Source organism: Panthera pardus, unplaced genomic scaffold, assembly GCF_024362965.1.
Source record: "Panthera pardus isolate Hobbes unplaced genomic scaffold, ASM2436296v1 HiC_scaffold_6, whole genome shotgun sequence".
In the NCBI taxonomy this organism is placed as follows: domain Eukaryota; kingdom Metazoa; phylum Chordata; class Mammalia; order Carnivora; family Felidae; genus Panthera; species Panthera pardus.
Genome location: NW_026526991.1, coordinates 3546164 through 3566546, shown reverse-complemented (window position 1 = coordinate 3566546; position 20383 = coordinate 3546164). Strand labels below are relative to the sequence as shown.

The 20383-nt window shown below is 47.7% G+C and overlaps 1 protein-coding gene across 1 annotated transcript in view; it reads right to left on the bottom strand.

Moving 5' to 3' along the window:
• The window catches only part of SREBF2 (sterol regulatory element binding transcription factor 2), a 58290-nt gene extending 38243 nt beyond the window's left edge, over positions 1-20047 (bottom strand). Inside the window, exon 1 of the mRNA XM_019447035.2 lies at positions 19786-20047. Coding sequence (XP_019302580.2) covers positions 19786-19873 — 88 coding nt within the window. The 5' untranslated portion in view covers positions 19874-20047. The remainder of the gene's footprint in view (positions 1-19785) is intronic.
• Positions 20048-20383: the final 336 nt, after the last annotated feature.

Sequence of the window (20383 nt, the reverse complement as noted above, 5' to 3'; positions counted from 1 at the left end):
TAAAATTGTAAAAGTAACATTCACCATAGAAAATTCCAGAAAATAATTAAATGATAAAGTCACCCAGCAATTCCACCTCCCTGAGACATCCAGTCAATGTTTCCATGTGTCCTTTCTACACGAGCATGCATGTGTGTGTGAGCAGTTTTACAAAAATGGGGTCACACTGAAGATGTATTTTGTACCCTCCTCCCTTAATAAAATATGAAAAGTATTCCGTGTCAGCCATGATGGATAGAACGTGATGGTTTGGGAGAGCCCCACAGCACTGTACTGCGTCGTATCATATTGTATCAACCCATTAGAATTTAACCACTTAGGGATGACAAATGGCTATTTTCTTTAAAAACATTTTTTAAAAAATTTTTATTTATTTTTGAGAGAGAGAGACAGAGAGTGAATAGGAGAAGGGCAGAGAGAAAGGGAAACACAGAATCGTAAGCAGGCTCCAGGCTCTGAGCCATCAGCCCAGAGCCCAACGTGGGGCTTGAACTCACGAACCGCGAGATCGTGACCTGAGCTGAAGTCGGACACTTAACCAACTGAGCCACCCAGGCGCCCCTTAGTGCAATGATTTTTAATGAAGGTATATGTTGCATTATGGCAGAACTGACTGTATATAAATGCTAATATTGTGTAATGAAATGACATGGTTTTTGTGTTACACTTAAAAAGTCCTTCATCCCAAAGATTGTAAGGATATTCACCTAAACTTTCTTCATGTGTTGTTCATTTAATCTTTCACACTGGATCTGGCCAACAGGCATAAGAACACAGAAATAAGTATGGTGTATGATGTTTGCAGGCTGATGGGAATCAGATGGACCACAACCAGTGAGCGAGAGGGAGGTAATCACAAAAGTTAATTCACAACAAGTGCGCTTAAGAAACAAGTATCCTGCTTTCAAGCTGAAGATCTTATCTTCCCTCCTAGGATCAAAAAAAAAAAAAAAAAAAAATCAGGGGCGCCTGGGTGGCTCAGTCAGTTAAGCGTCTGACTTCGGCTCAGGTCATGATCTCACGGTTCGTGAGTTCGAGCCCCGCGTCAGGCTCTGTGCTGGTAGCTCAGAGCCTGGAGCCTGCTTCAGATTCTGTGTCTCCCTCTCTCTCTGGCCCTCCCCCATTCATGCTCTGTCTCTGTCTCAAAAATAAATAAACATTAAAAAAAAAAAAAATCAAACCAGTATCACACCTGAGGGTCAATAGATAACTTTTCCTTCCTCCATTTTGCTATCTGTGATCACCACTGCGTTCTCGGGACCTGAAATGTTAGTTACCCCCATTCAGGTCACCCAGGAGAGCAGTTCAAGAACTGGGCTGTTGACTAAACCCATCAACGCAGAAACCCTGAAATGCAAGAATATAAGGAACATAGGGACACTTATCACAGGCAACCGGGTGCCTAAAATCACTTCAAACACCAGGGGGCACATTTGCTAAAACACTCAGAGCACAGGGACAGCATCATGCACTTCAAGGGGATTCTGGGTCACCTTCCTGGGGGACAGGGAGTCTGGAGGAGGGCTGAATGACACAGGATGGCAAACTAGTGACTCAGGCATCCTATATTTTAAGCGAGGGATGAGTAAACTCTTTTTACTGGCAAAGAAACCACAAAAGAAAATTGGGCAGGGAGGTGGGGGTTCTCAAATGCCTGTGTTTCATAACACAGAAATGTGTCACTGCATATATCAAATATTACATAATAAAATAAAACATCTGAAAATTAAGAGAAAAAGAAAGCACAAAGGGAAGCCAAAGTCATTCTCAAATGGTCTTCTGGTCTCCTCTCCCTATATCTCTCTCTTCCTATCTGCCCAGCTGGATGTTAGGGGCAGCCTCAAAAAGTCCCAGCTGGCCAGTCCTGAACTCTCTGGTCCAACACAGCAGGAGACCTGAGCCAGCTCTCAGTTTCAACCAGGAGAGTGATCTTCAGCACCCCCTTCAACTGTTCTTTCTTCTTCTTCCCTCTGCCCTAAGTTTACTATGAACTCCCGGCAAGCCTCTTTTCATGGTATCACAGTTACCTCTTTGCTTCACTTCCATACTCTGCCTTGATTTCAACCACAGCCTCCTACCCAGTGACAAGTGTCTTCTGTGAGAATCTTGTTGGTCCAACAGTCTTTCAAATCAAATCAAATCTCTTAAACACAAGTTTCAAAACTTCCTGCCAATTGCTCCCTCCTACTCCTAGGAATTTCACTTCCCACTCACCTTTGCTCATCATCCACCTGGGGGAAAAATACCCCCTCCTTTTATCCGTACATGCCTTTGTGAGGGGAGGGGAGTTGGGGAGGAGATCTTTCCTGAATGTGACTGCCATAGCACACCTTTTCTGCTCCTTACCACCCTCTTCCTTTCTGAATTCCACAATTCCATTTCAAAACCACTTAAATGACTTTCAACAAGGACTCTTCTCTACCTCAGACCCAGCCATCTTTGAGTTCTTGAACCCAATTATGATTTAAGAAAAATTATCCAAAACTTGAAAACAAAGCAGTGTGTGTGTATGGAGATATATATATACACATATCATACTGTGTCCCTTTAAAGTCAATTATGACTTTAAACCCAATTATGATTTAAGAAAAATTATCCAAAACTTGAAAACAAAGCAGTGTGTGTGTATGGAGATATATATATACACATATCATACTGTGTCCCTTTAAAGTCATAGTACAGGTAATAGTACTTACCGTGCCTACTAAAGGTCATCCGATGCTCTGTGGAAACAAACTCGTTTTTTTTTATTTAATATTTATTTATTTCTGAGACAGAGAGAGACAGAGCATGAGGGGGAGGGGCAGAGAGAGAGGGAGACACAGAATCAGAAGCAGGGTCCAGGCTCTGAGCCGTCAGCACAGAGCCCGATGCGGGGCTCGAACTCTCAAACCGTGAGATCATGACCTGAGCCGAAGTCAGTCGCTCAACCGACTGAGCCACCCAGGCACCCCAAAACAAACTTGTTTTGACCTGCTATTTATCACAGATTAGGTAAAGTTAGATGTTCACTTGTAGAAAATTGTTAGATTGCGAATGATTTCTCTCTGGTAAAAAAGATAAACTTTGTTTGTATTGCCCTGTAGGACGTTAACCAGTTCTGCATCTAAACTTGCAATCTTATTCCTGCATCCTTTTTTGTAAAAACTATGTAAATATCAGTTTCTTACATTCTCTTTTGATCCAGCTTTGTCATCCTGATGGTTTTCTCATTAATAATGTTAACAAATCTCTGATATGTGCTGATATGTTAGCTAAGAGTAGGTTTTTAATATTCAAAAAATTTTATCTTGCCACATTACATACAGGAACGTATATTTTTTAATGCTTTTCTTATAGATTATGCTTCACAAGCACATGGACAAAATCTTCCACTCCCCTAAACTCCTCCAAGTACTAACCATTCTGGCAGTTAAAAACACTGGCATCAATTCACTGAAATGCTCCCCAAAGCAACTTTCATGCGATCTGTAAAAATGGCATTTATGCTTTCTGAACCCAAACTGGAAGGGACATGTCACCTCACAATGGGACAAGATATTTCTGAAATTCAGGTTATCCTGGGAAATCTGGACAAATCTGCTATTTCTGCAAAGCTTCTACTTTTGGTGAAGTGGGTATGTAAATGTGAAAGGATTAAAACGTGTGGAGCACCCACTGTGTGCTGGCCTCGAGAGATGATAAAAAATTCACAACCACAGCAGCAAGGAGGACACAGGGAAGGTGCAGGTGGAACGGCCTCTTGTGGGAACTGGACCGAAGGCTGCTGGGCACACAAAGGGAATTCTAGGCCCAGGGAATTTCAGAAACCAAGGCTTGGAGGCACAGAGCTGGCACAGTGGGCTGCTGAAGAGAATGGACAACTGCCAGGGCACCGGGCTGGGCAGGAGTCAGGATCAAATCATGACAGGTTATTCTATAGCTCATGGTGATGAACTCGGTCCTTCTCTTTATTAAAGAAGGAACGGTGAGTCATCCAACAATGTTCTGGGAAGAGAAATCCCTCTGGCTCAGCGGCTGCTCATGCTGGTTTGTACAAGGGGGCTGCTGGCTTCCCCAGAACCCCCTAACGTTGTGAACGCATTAAGTATCATTCTGAGCACAAACTCAGGGCTGAATTCCGACTTGAGAGGATATCCGCATAGCTGAAACAGAAACTTGGATAACTTCATCAACTGATGAAGAGAATCTTCTGAAAACTGATTAAAGAAAAGGTCTGGTTATATATGAGGTTCTAAAAGATGGTCCACATTGGGAAACAGGCCACCTCCTGGAGACTGTGTGAAGGAAGTGTGGCAAAGAATCATATTAAGGGAGAAAAGCAGAATATCAAAAAAAAGCTAAACCAAGAACTAACCGGAAGGCCAAACCGAAAAGGGATTCCCAAGTAGAAGTTCAAAGAGTACTGGCTGAAGAAGACCTGGTTATCTATTAGCAAAACCGAACCATGAATCTGTGAATGTAACTGCTGTGCTGCCTTTGGAAAAAAATCTCCCTGAGGCTAATTTTCTTGTAAGTATGGGAATAATCCAAACTCTGATATATACACATTTTACATTTATTTTCCTGTCCATATATACTCCTGTCCATACATCTAGAACATAAAAATGTATTTGATTCTTTCAGTGTTGTTTTTAAAATTTTTAAACAATAATAATTTTTTTTTGAGAGAGAGAGAACGAGTGAACAAGGGGCAGAGGGAGGACAGGGTGAGGGGAGAGACACGGGGGGGTGGGGTGGAGAGAGAGAGAGAGAGAGAGAGAGAGAGAGAGAGAGAGAGAGAGAGAGAGAGAATTCCAAGCAGTCTCCTCACCCAGCACAGAGCCCAACATTGGGCTTGATCCCACAACCATGAGATCATGACCTGAACCAAAATCAAGAGTTGGACGCTTAACCAACTGAGCCAACCAGACACCTGTTTTTGTTGTTATTGTTGTTACTGTTTTTTTTTTAACACAACAAACACTAAAGGGTGTCATCTCCAGGTTAGATTTGAGTTTAACCCCTGAAAAAAAGTCAGTGGTCATGCTATTGATGTTTAAAAGCAAAAATAACTCTGAAACAAAACTAATAAACTTATTTTCTAACTGGAAATCACATTTACATTTTATTTAAAATTACAGGGGCGCCTGGGTGGCTCAGTCGGTTAAGCGGCCGGCTTCGGCTCAGGTCATGATCTCGCGGTCCGTGAGTTTGAGCCCCGCGTCGGGCTCTTTGCTGACAGCTCAGAGCCTGGAGCCTGTTTCAGATTCTGTGTCTCTCTCTCTCTGACCCTCCCCCGTTCATGCTCTGTCTCTCTCTGTCTCAAAAATAAATAAACGTTAAAAAAAAAAAAATTAAAAAAAAAATTACAGAGGTGGTTATGACTAAAATCAAATTCATTTCATATTGATTCTGTGTGGACAACACAGTAATAGCTATCACACTGATACTTAGTACTTTATATAAACCCTGAGACCAGTATTATTAATAAGTGTGGAAAATAAGGTTCAAATAAATTAAATAACTTGTCCAAGCCCCCCCCCCCCCCATAAACTACAAAGTGGCTGAACCAAGATTTGAACTGAGATTGTATTTAGGTCTGAACTTCTCCTCTATGCTATTTTCCTCTACAAAACAAACATTTCTTAGATTTTACAGTTATGCTCATCACCACTTGGGAGAAAGATGCAGAGAGACCTGGAGTGACAATAAAGTAAGGAGAATTTGGGGGAAGGGGTGTCGAGGGGGGTGCTTATGTAATCCATCTCATTACTTCCAATATTAAGTTCAAAGCTAATGGAAGGTTAATCTCAGGGTAAGCATGCATGTAACTGACTCACCGAGGGAACAGGGGAGAGATATTTTTGCCTGGCTATTTGTTTGTGAGCACACCTTCCTACCCAAATGATTAAATTATTCTCCAAATGAGACTTTCCGCCTCAACAAGATGCTCTTTCTAGAACAGTCTTTTTAAATCAGTAAAGACACATCCTTTAAGACACGCATTCAAGAAACATTAACTGAGTTTGCTATGCGCCAGACACAAAACTAAACGCTTCAAAAGAGGCACATGTTCTGATGGTGAAACCCTGGGCAAACATCTGCCAGGGCCAGGCACCAAGTGTTAAGATAAAGAGGTGCACAATGCAAGAAGAACCTGTATAGATAGCATGTTGCTTAAAAAGCCTTTGTTGTTGTTGATTTTTACTGCTATTTACCTGTTTGTGTGTGAGTATATATTTATACACAAAGTTTAAATATGTTTTTTGTTTTTGTTTTTTACTGGAAGAGAACCTCATTAGCACTGTCTCCCAGTTGTTTTTGCTTTTAACACCTGGCTGGCACTTTCACACATACTGTGGTATATATCTTCAAATTACCCTGTGAAGTGGTGGTTTCAAGTCCTATTTTAAAAAAGAGTCCATACGTGTAAAGTACTTAGAACAGTGCCTGACACATAAGTTCTTGAAAAGTGATGGTGGTGGTTACACAGGAAGAAACAAGTCCAAGTCCAAAAAGGGGGTGATTTTGCACACAGTCTTAGGCAGGTGGGCAAGCGAGCGGCAGTGAGGTAGGAACCTCGTCCTCTTCCTCTTCCAAAGACTGTGCTCTTTTCACAAGCACCCTGCACCAGAAGTTGCCCCAACAACCACACCTTGGGGCTTCCTCTCCGGAAGTCCTTCATCGTGGATGCCCCGCCTCACGGCCCAGGCCTCACAATGCTGCAGTCAGTAAGCCAGCCAGCCGCACCACCCATGCAAAAGCCCCACCCTGGGTCCCAGCCGGCGAACCTAGGCCTCCCAATCCTTAGGCAAGTTAGAGGCATCAGATTGTTGGCACCCCACATTTGAAAGGCTGTCCCTCTTTTTCCATTTAGGACTTTGCAATGTCTGCTCTTAGAAAGAGGTCAGGACTAGACTCTGAGAATAAGAAAAATCTTGAGGCAATCAGTAGTAGCAATAATAAAAATAGTACAGTAATTGTTAACATTTACTAAGCTCTTACTGTGCGTCAGCAATTGCGTTAAGCGCTTTGCATAGTTTCCTCATTTCATCTCACAACACTTTGAGGCGGATACCATTATCGTTTCCACTGCACTGACAACGAAAATGAGACACAGAGAGGTTAAGGAACTTGTCCTACGTCACCCAGTCGGCAGGTAGTGGAGCTGTAATTTGAGGTCAAGTCTCAGGCACCACACTGTACAGATGCTTTGGCTCCATTATTGAATGGATGTCACCAAACAGACCCTGGCATCAGGCAGATGCTCGTTGGGTGCCTCACTCATGAATGAGAGCCCACATCCCCCACCTGGGAAGGGCAGGAGCGTCATCTCAGGTCTTCCTGTATTTCCTGTCTTCACCTGCTCCCACCCTGCACCGCTGCTCTTTCACTCTCCTGGAACAAGAGACTGAAAGGTGAGCAAGATGTGGACAGCAAGACTCCCAGGAACCAATCCTGCATTGTCCTGTTCTAGAAGACAAGGGCATCGCACTTCATGGTGCCAGATAACCAACCGAGTGTCAACAAAGTCAGGTGCAAGCTGAACCACCCTCCCGACTCTCCTGGGGGCACAGTCTCCACAGCAGGGGATCTCAACCTTGTTCGGTTCTAAAACCAGTCAGGCAAAGGTGAAAGACCCCAACAACCCGCCATCCCATCCTTCCACTCACTGCCCTCCCTGAGACTAAGGACAAAACAAATACTCACAAAGCAGATTACTAAGTTGTGCTATGAACACCCACCCAGCACCCACAGACACCGTGTGCTATGTTGCTGGGGGCTGGAGGATGCTGAGCACCTAGCATGGGTCCCAGCCCAGGGCAAGGATTCCAAAGGGGTGTGGTTCCCTCCCCACCTTCCCATCTCAAAGGGAAAACCCAACCAACTCTCCTCCACTGTGACAAGGGCAAGAACAGACAAGTGCCTCACAAAGAGAGGGCCGTCAGAGGGGGCGCCTGGCTGGCTCAGTTGGTGGAGCATCTGACTCTTGGTCTCGGGATCATGAGTTCAGGTCCCACGTTGGGCATGGAGCCTACTTAAAGAATAAAATAGACTTAAAAAGAAAAAAGAAAGGAAAGGCTGTCTGAGGGTAGAGGAAGGACTGATCCACACTGGCAGGCAGTGGATGAAGAGTTTTAGGAGTTAAGAGAGAAGGAAGGTCATGACAGGCAGAGGGAACAGGCTGAGAAAAACCACCACACCACCAGGAAATGCCCTGCAAGCTGCTGAAGGGCAGAGAACGTGCAACAGAGTAGAGAAGTAGAGCGGCTTACAGTCATGTTCTAAAAGGCCTTAATGGCACCATAAGGCATTGGATCTTATTTTGGAGGCAAGGAGAGGCACAGAAAATGCAGTGGACACTGGCCACTTTCGTTGTTTGTCCATCATTCAACCCAACCCTCCCATCAGCACCCTGCTCTTCCTTTCGGAGAACTCCCGTGAGTGGTCTCGGTGGCAGGTGAGGCTTCCCACCAGGCAGCCCTGATTCATGCACACCCGCACCAGGAGCATGACTCTTGCTGGAGTGACCCAGGACAGCAGCAGCGGTGGGGTCCTAACCCTGTTGCCCCTGGGCTATCCTTAGCTCCTAAGGCTATCCTAAGGCTATCCTTAGCTCCTGAGCCTCCCTTGGTTCGGGCCCATTTTCCAAGTCGGGCTCTGCAGCTTTCCGGTCAGTCCGCGCACCACTGTCCTTCCAATAAACTCCTTTTCTGTTCAGGCTAGCCAGACGCAGTTTCTGCGACTCACCACCCAGCCTCCAGACTGATACAGAGCACACTGAAGCACAAGAGGGAGGGACCAGGTCAAAAGCATGTTTGAGAAAGATAACAAACACAGTTATCAAGATTGTAGTCTGTAAATCACCCACACACCCAAATGCCTTTCCAAAGGGCTGTTCCCTCGGCCTAGAATATGACTCCTCTCTCCTGCCCCTTTATCTAGCCTGAAGACCTCAGCTTACATGGTACCTCCACAAGAAAATTCCTCTGATCCACCTTTCCACTAGTTAGGTGTCCCTCCTGGGTGCCATCCCAGACTTCCCACACTCAGATCTCAGGAGGTGCACCCTGGTGGGTTCTTAGACACGTTACAGTTTGGGAACCTTGATCCCACGGTGAATCACATGTTCCCAGAACGTGCCAAATTACTCCCAAGTCTGGTCCAACTCTGTCAAAAAGAACATCATGACCCTTTTCCCTTGTAAAGTTCTGTTCGTTCTTCCCTCACATCTCAGCTCAAATGTCAAAGTCCCTGTGAAGATACTGCCAATTCCCTTCCTTAGTGCTCAAAACACTACTTGGAGTTTGCTTCTCTGTTATGGCCTCTGTTGCATTTCACTTTGTATTGTCTGGTTGTTTAGATGTCAGCTCCCTGAAAGTCGGGACTGTTTCACTCACCTCCAGTACCCCAAGAGTCTAATGCTGTGCTGGGCATATAATAGATACTCACTCATGCTGAACTGGTTTGAACACGTTTTAAAAACCGTATTAAATTTTTTCAAAATAACTTCTGACCAGAAGGGGTTCCTAGACAGCCTTCCTGAGTCAGGACACACCCCACCTCATTCCCATGGGGCAGAAAAGTATCTGGGATCCCATGTTAGAAGGCCCAAAGTCAACTCCCGACTCCATCAGCATGGGGAATCCTGGGCAAATTATTTTATCGGTCTCAATGTCTCATCTGCAAAATGGGAAGAAAAAGGAAGCATCTACCTCACAGCACTGTTAGAGAGACAAATGTATCAGAAGGCCTTTTGTGAAGTATAAGGCTTCACCATCAATTTCACACTTAGCAAGAAGCATGGTTTCCCTTTTGCTGTGGGACAGAGAGGACCTGAACTGAGCAGACGCCAGCTTAGGCAGCTCTGCATCTGGTTCAGCAGTCGGGATTTCATCACTGGTCCAAACCAGACTCTGAACCCAACAGACCAGTTTCACAGGCCAGATGCAGCAGCCAGATTATAAGGGACATTTAGACACGTATTCATTAGCAATTCCAAAGGCCTAAGGAATTCAGAAAGCTCTGCTTTTCCAGTTTCCAAACCAGTCAATGGTTTAGGATTAGTTTCTAAACAGAGGTTCCCCAGGGAGCCTTACCTGGAGGCCCAGGCTCTGGGATCTAGCTACTCTTTAAAAAATTCCATCAAGTCAACCAAGTTTAACCTTTGAATACTGTGGTCCAGACGTGCAACACTTTACCCTGCACTCTGTGACTGGTCCTTTGTGTCCCGCCCACCACACCTCCAAAAGCCCTTACGAAAGGAAAAAATACCGTATTCTAAAAAAAGGCCCTTTGGTCCTAAAAGTCAATTTGCAAAGTGAACTTCCTTATTCATTCTCAGATAGAGTCAAAGGAGAATGTCAGTTCCTGCCTCCTTCCCTTTATGTGCTTTGGCTCCCTTAATTCTTGGAGCACCTGTGACATAGATGTCCCCAGTCCCCACCATACAGCAGAAACGAAGGCTCCGAGAAGTGCTGCAGGACACAGGGAAGGTCACTTGAAGCGCTAGCACAGAGCAGACCCCTCTTGGTAAACACATGTCACCAAGTGTGTACCTGAGCAGAGGATCCCGGGTCTCTCTGGCCTTAGCCCACCACACACCATCTTGTGTTTGCAACTTGGAAGCCACATCAGACAGAGATGTGGCTGGCACAAGACACAAGGAAAGTACATGGGGTTTGGAGTTAGACCCGTCTGGACTGAAGCCACCTTTCTACCACTTACGAGTTGTGTGATCTGGGCCTCGGTTTCTCATCTGTACATTCCACAGAATCAGGAGACAGGATTAAAAGCAACAACATTTTGGGGCGCCTGGGTGGCGCAGTCGGTTAAGCCTCCGACTTCAGCCAGGTCACGATCTCGCGGTCTGTGAGTTCGAGCCCCGCGTCAGGCTCTGGGCTGATGGCTCGGAGCCTGGAGCCTGTTTCCGATTCTGTGTCTCCCTCTCTCTCTGACCCTCCCCCGTTCATGCTCTGTCTCTCTCTGTCCCAAAATAAATTAAAAAAAACGTTGAAAAGCAACAACATTTTGGGGTGCTTGGGTGGCTCGGTCGGTTGGGTGTCCGACTTCGGCTCCGGTCATGATCGCACACTTTGTGAGTTCAAGCCCCACATGGGACTCTGTGCTGACAGCTCAGAGCCTGGAGCCTGCTTCAGATTCTGTGTGTGTGTCTCTCTCTCTGCCCCTCCCCTGCTCACGCTCTGTGTCTCTCTCTCAAAAATAAACATAAAAAAATGTTTTTAAGGCAACAATGTTTTAGAAGACAACACAGGTAAAGGGCCATACACACTGTGTGAGGGCAGGGTCCTCGCTTACCCTGCCAGCACGGTATCCAAAGCCCAGCTCAACACAGGCCCTAGGTAAAGGTCCGAACTGCAGGTCTGACTAGACGCTGCTGGGCCCACAGCTGGTGCTGCAGACACAGTGATTTCAAAACCTGGTGACGGATGGAAAAATAGAGGCGACTGCAGGGACAGTCAATAACTAATAAAGAAAAAGATGAATCACATTCTCCTAGGGAACACCAATGACTTAAGGTTCAAAGGAAGGTATTATGAAGACAACTATTCTTAACAAAGGGTACTTCCTAAAATGCCTGCCGATTTGGGTGAAAAGTAGCCGTAAGAGAATTACGGTGAAAGGAAGCAACTTCCAGAACACCACTTATAGTGATGGAAAGCCCCCAAAATTTTTTCAGAGAGGACGCACTGAAATTTCGGGGGCGGCAAGGGCTGCCGCCAAGAAACTACATAAAAGAGAGCGCAGGCAGAGAAGAAAGTCCCAATGGAACCACCTAAAACAAGAAACCAGTTTTCAAGTCTCCCAAAGCAGAGAGCCAAAAATAAGGAACTGCTGTACATTAAGGGGCAATTTGAAAAGTAGAGAGAGCAAGCAAACGAGATGGAAGAAGCAGAGGTGTCAGCCAGTCTGAACCACGAGTGTACCAGGCAAGCGAAGGGAACATCTGAGGCAGAGGAAGTGATCGTTCAGAAAGCTGGTCGCTACTCACTGTCCAGTGGTCCTGAATACAGAAAAGTGAGGCACTGGGAGGCCAGGACGGAGGGGTCTGTATATTATGGGGGGAGGGAGAAGGGATGGCATGAGCTCTAAACTGGCACCCGTGTGGCAAAGTCAGGCGGAATAAAGGGACCAGAGTCTAGACTCCGCCGGGAAGCTGACGGGCACAGGCGCTCTCCTACACACCGTGGCGGGCATATACTGGCACATCTTCTGTGGACAGCAGTTTCACGGGGTCTCTCAAAACCACAAACGTCTGGAGCCAGAACAGAATGTTAGTTCCTGCCCCTTCCTTTTATATGTTCCCCATCATTTGACTCTTGTGGCATCTGTGATGGAGATCATCACCAGCCCCACTCCGACCCAGCAATCCCGCTTCTGGTCCTTTATCCCGCGCTTACACCCACACGTGTGTGAAAATGACGAGTGTACAAAGCTAGTCACCACAGCATTGTCTTTAATAGTAGGACTGGAAGCACCCTGAAACGTCCATCAGAAAAGGACTGGATGAATGAAAGCACAGCAGTACATCTGTGCAATGGAAAACCATGCAGCCCTGAAGACTGGAAAGATCTCTGATATACGTAGTTAAGTGAAAAAAAAAAAGAAAAACAACAAAGGCAAGGTGCAGAACAGAGCTTGTAGCATGCTCCCTGTGTAGGGATAAAAAGGGGAGCAAATATTAAAAGCCATGCTTATCTGCTTATATTTGCATTAAGGAAGTTTTGAAGAAGGTAAAGAAACTTAAGAATGAATTACTTGCGAGGAGGCGGGGCTGGTGGGTGCTAAGCAAATGGGAGCAGGGCAGGGACACGACTCTTCACAGTCCTTTCTCACATTTTTTAATTTTGCCACATGAATGTATTGCCTTTTCAAAAAAATAAAGATATTTTCCAAGTGGTTAAGTCCCAATCACCACAGTAATCACAGTAATTTACAGCAACTGGAGAGTTTCAAACATCAGAAGGGCTACGGCTGGCAGGGTGAAGGAGCCGTCACCCCTTGCGTCGCGGAGCTCTCTTTGGGAAATACACACCAATGAACTGATTCCAGAGTGACTTGCTCGTCGTGTTCAGGACAATGGTATTTATTGTCCTGCAGGGGCATGGATACGCAAGGGCCTGCCAGTGCAGGGGGGTGGGGGGTGAAGGGTGGGGGGTTAGGCGGGATCATCCGTCTATTAAAGCTCAACTGTTTCAACATCTAGCAACCTGTCAGTGAAAATGTTGTAACAATTCGTGCACGTGTTAATCAAGCTCAGACAGCATCTAGGAGATACAGACAGACGATTTGATCATCAGAACGCGCTTTTTTGAATAAAGTTTTTTAAGACCTTTTTCAACTATGAAATGGAGGACAGAAGAGATCCAGTGGAGACAAATACAAAAATATATTTTTAAAAAATGCCAATACATGAGCTGAGTAGGAGAACAACAGAAAAGACTGTTCAGTGAACATTAGGCCGAAGGGTGTGAGTGAGAGTGTTTGTTAAGGGCAAAGCCAAACACACCCGGGAGGGAGGAGAAACCCAAGGAGACTGGTTCAGTGGCTCGAGCGAGCGACCCCGGAAAACTTTATATCCCAGGAAATGGAACTGGATGAGAGCAGATCAGGAGCTAAAACCGGGTAGAAAATAAATAAGCTGTGAGCAACAGCTGTACTTTCAACCCAGACATTAACCACAGTGATGTATACTCAAGTGTCAAAACAAAGTTTGTCTTGAAAAAGCTATACACAGGGGTAGAAAAGTAGATCTGTGCTTTACCTCACTGAGCAGTTTCCCCAAGTATGACTCACCGGAGAAACGTGTTTGGTTTCCACACCTCTCCTCACCTCCCAGTGGGGTGTTGGCCACACCCTCCCAACACTCACCCCTGGCTCACCCGGTTGGCCACGCCAAACTCCCCACCAGACGCGGACACCCTGGCCGGGGGCTCACACAACACCTCTGCAAGAGTACCCCTTCACTGCCGGCTGGTGTCGGGGTCTCTTTCAAAGATGGAGCTGACCACAGGGAGAAGACAGCCGAGGACAAGGCAGTGCCACCCAAAGGCTCCAGGACGGGAAGGAAGTTCCGCAGGCTGGGGCACCGCGTGGGCTACCAGCAGGAGGACTGCGTGAATGCGGGTATCTGACACAGTGAGCCCCACCCCCACCCCCACCCGAGCCCACGAAGTAGAGACAGCGACCGACAGTTCAGTCACATCAGTGTGTATTGCCATGGAATTCAGAACACCCAGGATAAAGACCCTACAAACTTCCAGAGGAGAAAACAGCTGGCACATGAAGGATCGGGAATCAATTGGTATCAGATCTCAATGAGCAGAAGCTAGAAGACGATTGGGCGATGTCTTGAAACTTTTTCTTTTTTCATTTCTTTTAATGTTTTTATTTTTGAGAGAGAGAGAGAGAGAGAGGGAGAGAGAGACTGACCAAGTGCGAGCGGGGGAGGGGCAGAGAGAGAGGGAGACAGAATCTGAAGCAGCCTCCAGGCTCTGAGCTGACAGCAGAGAGCCAGAGGAGAGGCTCACACTCGTGAACCGAGCTGAAGACAGACGCTTAACTGACGAGTCACCTAGGAGCCCCATCAAACTTCTGATATAAAATTAGGTCCAACCTAAGATTCCAAACTCATCCCAACTACCAAATTGACATGAGGTCAGAACAAAGATATTGTAAGACAGACAAGGCCCCCCGCCCCCACCCTAAATTTACTTCTAATGTACTCTTTCTGAAGAAGCTGCTGGAGGATGTGCTCCATCAAAATGAGGGAGTGAGAAAATACCACCTAGGGAACAGTGGCTTCAATTATCACTCCCCAGGGTGATGACTAAGGTAATCCCAGGATAAGTGCGGGACAGCGGAGCTAGACAAACATCAGATGGGGCAAAAAAGAGGGAGCGACAAGGGGGTAAAAGGAGCTAACTTCATATTGAGAGTTGCTGTCACAAGAACTAGGGCAGAATTCATTGAGAGAACACAGAAAGTTAAGCAAGTGAATAACCGGTACTATTACAGGGTCTAGGAAAAATACAAACAGCAACAAAAAACGTAGAGGATCGGGGCGCCAGGGTGGCTCAGTCGGTTAAGTGTCCGACTTTGGCCCAGGTCATGGTCTCCCCGTTCATGGGTCCAAGCCCCGCGCCGGGCTCTGTGCTGACAGCTCAGAGCCTGGAGCCTGCTTCTGATCCTGTATCTCCCTCTCTCTCTGTCCCTCCCCTGCTCACGCTCTGTCTCTCTCTGTCTCTCAAAGGTGAATAAATGTTAAAAACAAAAAAAAAATTTTTTTAAATAAAAAAAAAGGTAGGGGCTCTACACACGAGAAACAAAAGGCTATGTCCAGACAGACTCCTGCACACAAATGTTCACAGCAGCTTCATTTATAACAGTTCAAAAGTAGAAACAGCCTAAATGTTGGTCAACTGATGAATGGACAAATAAAACATGATGTATCCACACAAGGGAACACTCTGCTGCAACACTGATGAACCTTAAAGCCATGCTAAGGGAAGGAGGCCACATATTCCATTTCTGTGAGGTGTTCAGAACAGACCGATCCACAAGGACAAAAAGTAAAATGGCTCACTGAAAAGTTTCTTGACCCTTCTCCAAAGAAAACAGCTGCCTCTACTTGCCATCATCCACTCACTCCCGACCTCTTTTTGGCTCATCTAGACTTGGACCCCTTCAGCTGACTTCTCTGTCAAAGGCCGACCTCCCAACTGCCAAATCCCATGACTCCTTTCATGGCCTCGTCACCCCTGCTGTCCTCTGCAGCATGATCCCTGGCATCCACTAACCACTCCTTGAAAAGTTCACCTTCCTTCAGTTTTCTATCACACTTTCCTCACCTGACCTGACTTCCCAGTTCTATCTTCTCTCACCTCTAGCCTCAACTCCACAGTGACTACTCTTCAGTCTCCATCCCCAGCTTTGACCTTTTCCTGGGTAACTGGCCCTGATTTCCTAGTGGATGACCTCCGCCCACCAGCACCTCAACCACTGCACATTTAAGACAAATGTTTATCATCTCCCCAAGCCAGCTCTTCCTGCTGCCTTCTGAACTGTCTCAATGCCGGAGGATCAAAGCCCTGATGGGATCATAGAATTCCACCTCTACTCTGCCTTCAGGGCAAGGTCTTCACTGAGGCCCCAGCCTGTTATGTCCACCATCTTGCACAATGGCCACTTCCTATCCAAACCCCATCACCCCCTTAGTATTATCACCTCACGCCCGAATAGCTGCAATTCCCTCCTAAACTGGGCTCCCTGACTCCAATCCTCCTTGCCCATCACCACAGTTGAATTCTCTTAAAACCTGTGATTGATGCGTCATTTCCCTAGTTCAAAATCCTCAGCAGGTCCCTCTCCACATTCCACAAAACATGTGCATCAGGTATGAAGACCCCCCAGTTTGGCTCCAACACACCTTTCAGACCTTATCTTCTACCGTGGCCTTATACACACCGCGTGGTCCGAGAACTCACTAGTAATCCTCCATCTCTAAAGCAGCCATGTGATGGTCATGATTCTGCCACCCACCCTTTTGGGTCTTATGGGAAGGACACCTCTGTCATTGTGCCTTTCCTGATCCCGGTGGAAAAATCTCTCCCTTCTCTGCCTTTGCAGAAGACCTGGTTTATTACAACACGTGAGGCGCTTTCTCATGACGCGGCTATCCACCATAAAAGAAAGTGCCCTAGATACTCTATCATCAGAGGACCGGAGGCCTGGGACAGCAGATCATCCTGCGGTGGAACGGGGGCCCTGGAGACCAACTGACATATCATGCTTTGTTGGGCCTACAGTATGTTTCTTTAAAAAAAAAACAACCAACCACTTGGAGCCACCATTTAAAAATGTGGACATTTCACATAAAAATCCTGACTTGGGTACCTCCTGAAAAAGAGATGGCAGATCCCTTTGCCAAGAGGCCTCCCTCACCTGAATTAGTCTGCCCTAGTCATTCTGTATAACATGAACCCGTGTTATTTTCTTCACGTGTCCTGCCAGAGCTATTCATTTAAGTGATTTGTTCTTCTTGTGTTTCTTCCCTCAAGAATTTAAGTTCACTGAGAGGGAAGAGAACGTGGATGTCTTGTTCAAAGCTATCCTCAACACTCTGTCCATCGTGGGGGTACTTAGGAGCCACTCAAGACATGTGCTGAATAAATGAATGGATGTGGCCTCCATGGACTCACATGTTTGAAGGGCACTCATAGATTACAGCACAGATGAGGTTGCCCAGGGAAGGACCTTGCCCAACTGGTCTTCCAGGAGGCAGACATGAAATCCCCAGGCTGCAAGCTATGCAAACTGCACACCACCCCCCAACACACACATAAGGTATATTTATTCATTCTCATGGTCTCTTCTTCCTTACCTGACTGGCTCTGGAAACAACGGGGCAGGTTACCCCTGATCTAACCCAACCCCAAAGGCTGTGTCTAGTACAACTTAGAATCCTGCCCAGCCCAAGGTCACTAGATTCATTCAGGTAGTCCACAAATACTTATTCTAAGTGCTAGAAATACAGCATGAAGGAAACAGAAGGACCTGGCACTCATGGAGCGGAACTTCTGGAGGGGGAACGGATGCATAAGAATTCAGGAATATTTGTAACTGCAGACCACTGGCCTTCAGCCTGCCCAACCCTTCTTGTGCTCCAAAACCCGGTCAAAGTCCACCTCCTTGGAGTGGTCTTCCTGGTATGCCAGCCTTGACCGGCTCCCTCAATGTTGACTTTCACTTATTGCTCTGCGCAACTGTAAGCTATTCTATACTGAGCATTACGGTTTTACTGTTATTCCTCTTAGGCTCCATGAGGCCATAAAATCTTCTTTCCTATCTTTCATGTTCCCTACAGCTCAGAAACCACAGCTGGCACTTGAATACTTGTTGACCAACTGAAGGCAGGGAGTCACTTTTTCCCAAATCTGGTATGGGGACCCGTGAAGCCACTGAACCACTGCACTAAGTTTCCAGAATGTACATTTTACTCAGAAATCTACGGGGAAAAGGTTAATACTTGACCATTAGATAAGTGAACACATTACAAACTAAGAGAAACAGGAACTGGTTATGGAATGAGAAGGCAAAATGCACATGAATGTCTTCTGGTGAGCTTGCTGGTAGGCAGCCTTAGGCATACTTCTTACTGGCTGGGTAACCTTGGGTAAGTTAATGAACCACCTTGAGCCTCTGTTTCAGGATCTATGAAAGGGGATGAGAGTAGTAAAACAGATGTCTCTACCTGATGAAACTGTTGTTAAAGATTGAGAACATTCATGTGTATGAGTGCTTAACACAGTGTCTGGCACATACATGCTCAAAACATGTTAGCTGTGCTTATTAAGTTCAAGAACCTCTCTCCTCCGTTTGTTAACACATCTCCGTATTTAGGAGCACTTCGGGGGAAAATCTGTGGGAAGACTTGGGGCTTCAATTAAGGGTCTTAGCTCACTGCCAGGATGACCAGAAACAGAAGGCAAGGACAAGCCAAGGAGTTAAATGTTACAGAAGCAAAATGGGAAACATTCTTTTCAATTAACTGCTGTCACTTATCTCTTTCCCTAGAAGAGAATTCTCTGCGCCTCAGTTTCTTCATCTGTACAACAGGGATGTAGCTGTCGTTTCTGCAGGCAAGACTGTAGTGAAATCCTGGACATGACAGGACTTTATAAAACTCATGAGCACAATGCACTTGAGTTACTGCTTAAGACCATGGGTTCTGGACAATTTAAGGTTAGTGACCTTGTACAAGTAAACATCTGGCCTCTGTCTACCATGGGATTGTAGGGAGGCATAAGTGAAATAATATAAAGAATTTGGGGACTATCAGAAGAGCCCAACTACTGAGAGTTATTATTATGGTTATTAACCTATTCATTGGACTCCTCACTCCCAAGTGTCAGATGAAAGCCTGCTATAGTGACACTGGCTCAGGAACTGGGCTCTATAACCAGCTGGTAGACCTTGGGCAAGTAACTGACCTTCTCCAAACTTTGGGTTTCCATGGTCACAAAATGAGAGCATTGCAAGAGAGAATCCCTGGGCTCCTACCAGCTCTTCCACTCCGCTGTTAAGGTCGCCGGAACAAAGGCTACCCGCTCCCCAGCCTGTCCCCGAAGGGCCACAACTCAAAATTCTTGCTGCTCAATTCCCTCTGCAGCGCGACAGCAGGAGCGCCCGAGTCTCCATCCCGGAGAGAAGCGTCCATACTCTGCCGCCACCGCTCGCTTTCATCAGCAACTTGCTTCCGCAGGAGCTCCCTGCCCAAAGTTTCCCAGAGCGCCAAGTGACCCGGCCGCCAAGTCACCCCCCGGAGGGCCAGAGAGGAGAGCGCGGAGCCTGGGGACCCTATTTCGGTAATCCCAAAGCCGCCCCCGCGGCCGGGCGGGGAGTGACAGGTGCGACGCGGAGCTGCGGGCAACGGGAGAGCGGGACCTGGCGCGGCGCGTGTAGGCGCGCGAGGGAGGCGGCGGCCGCGCGCTCTCCTCGGGCTGCTCCCGCAGGGCGCTCGCGAGGCCCCCAGCTCCGCGCCCCCGGCCCCACGACCCCCGCTCCGCTTCCGGACACGCGGCACCGCAGAACCGAGCGGCCGGGCGGGGACCCAAACCCGCAGCACTCCGAAGGGTTGGGTTCCGCCGGGCCGACCGCGCGTGCCGATGCTTCCCGCGCGAGCCAGGGCTGCGGGGGGTGGGCGCACGCGCACCCGCGCGCTGCCGTAACCCCTTCCTCCCCGCGCGCCCCCGCACTCCCACCCACCCACCTACCACTCACCGTCGATGTCCCCCAGGGTCAGCTCGTCGCCCAGCTCTGTGAGCGTCTCCATGGTCTCCAGACCTCCCAGCTCGCCACTCTCGTCCATCGCCCGGCTCGGCGCGGAGGCCCCCCTACCGTCCCGCTCAGGGAGACGCGGGGGCGGTGCCGCCGCCACCGCCCATGACACCCAACAGCCCCCTCCCGGTACCGCCTCACCGGCCGGTGCCAGCCGCCGCCATGTTTGCGCCGCGCGGGAGGGGCGGGGCGGGATTCCCCCGCCCCAACCCGCGCCCTCTGCGGCCCCGCCTCCAGGCCGCGCGCCCCCTTGTTTGTTGTCAATGGGACCAGGCTCGTCGTGGCCAATCAGCGCGCGAAGCGGCGCGTGGGGTGATGGCGCGTCATCGATCAGCAGCTCAGATTTGCATAGCGAGGCCCCGCCCCGCGAGGGCTCGTAGCAAATGCGAAGTGAAGGCTCCGGGTCCTCAGCCCAACCTTACTCCCCTTGTTTAAAGGCGCCGCTCCATTTTCAGGTGGATCTGCCTCTGCAAGCTAGTCCATCCACCGGCTGGGGGTGGAAGGGTTAACACCCTCCGCCCCCGCTTACGGGTCGCCCCCG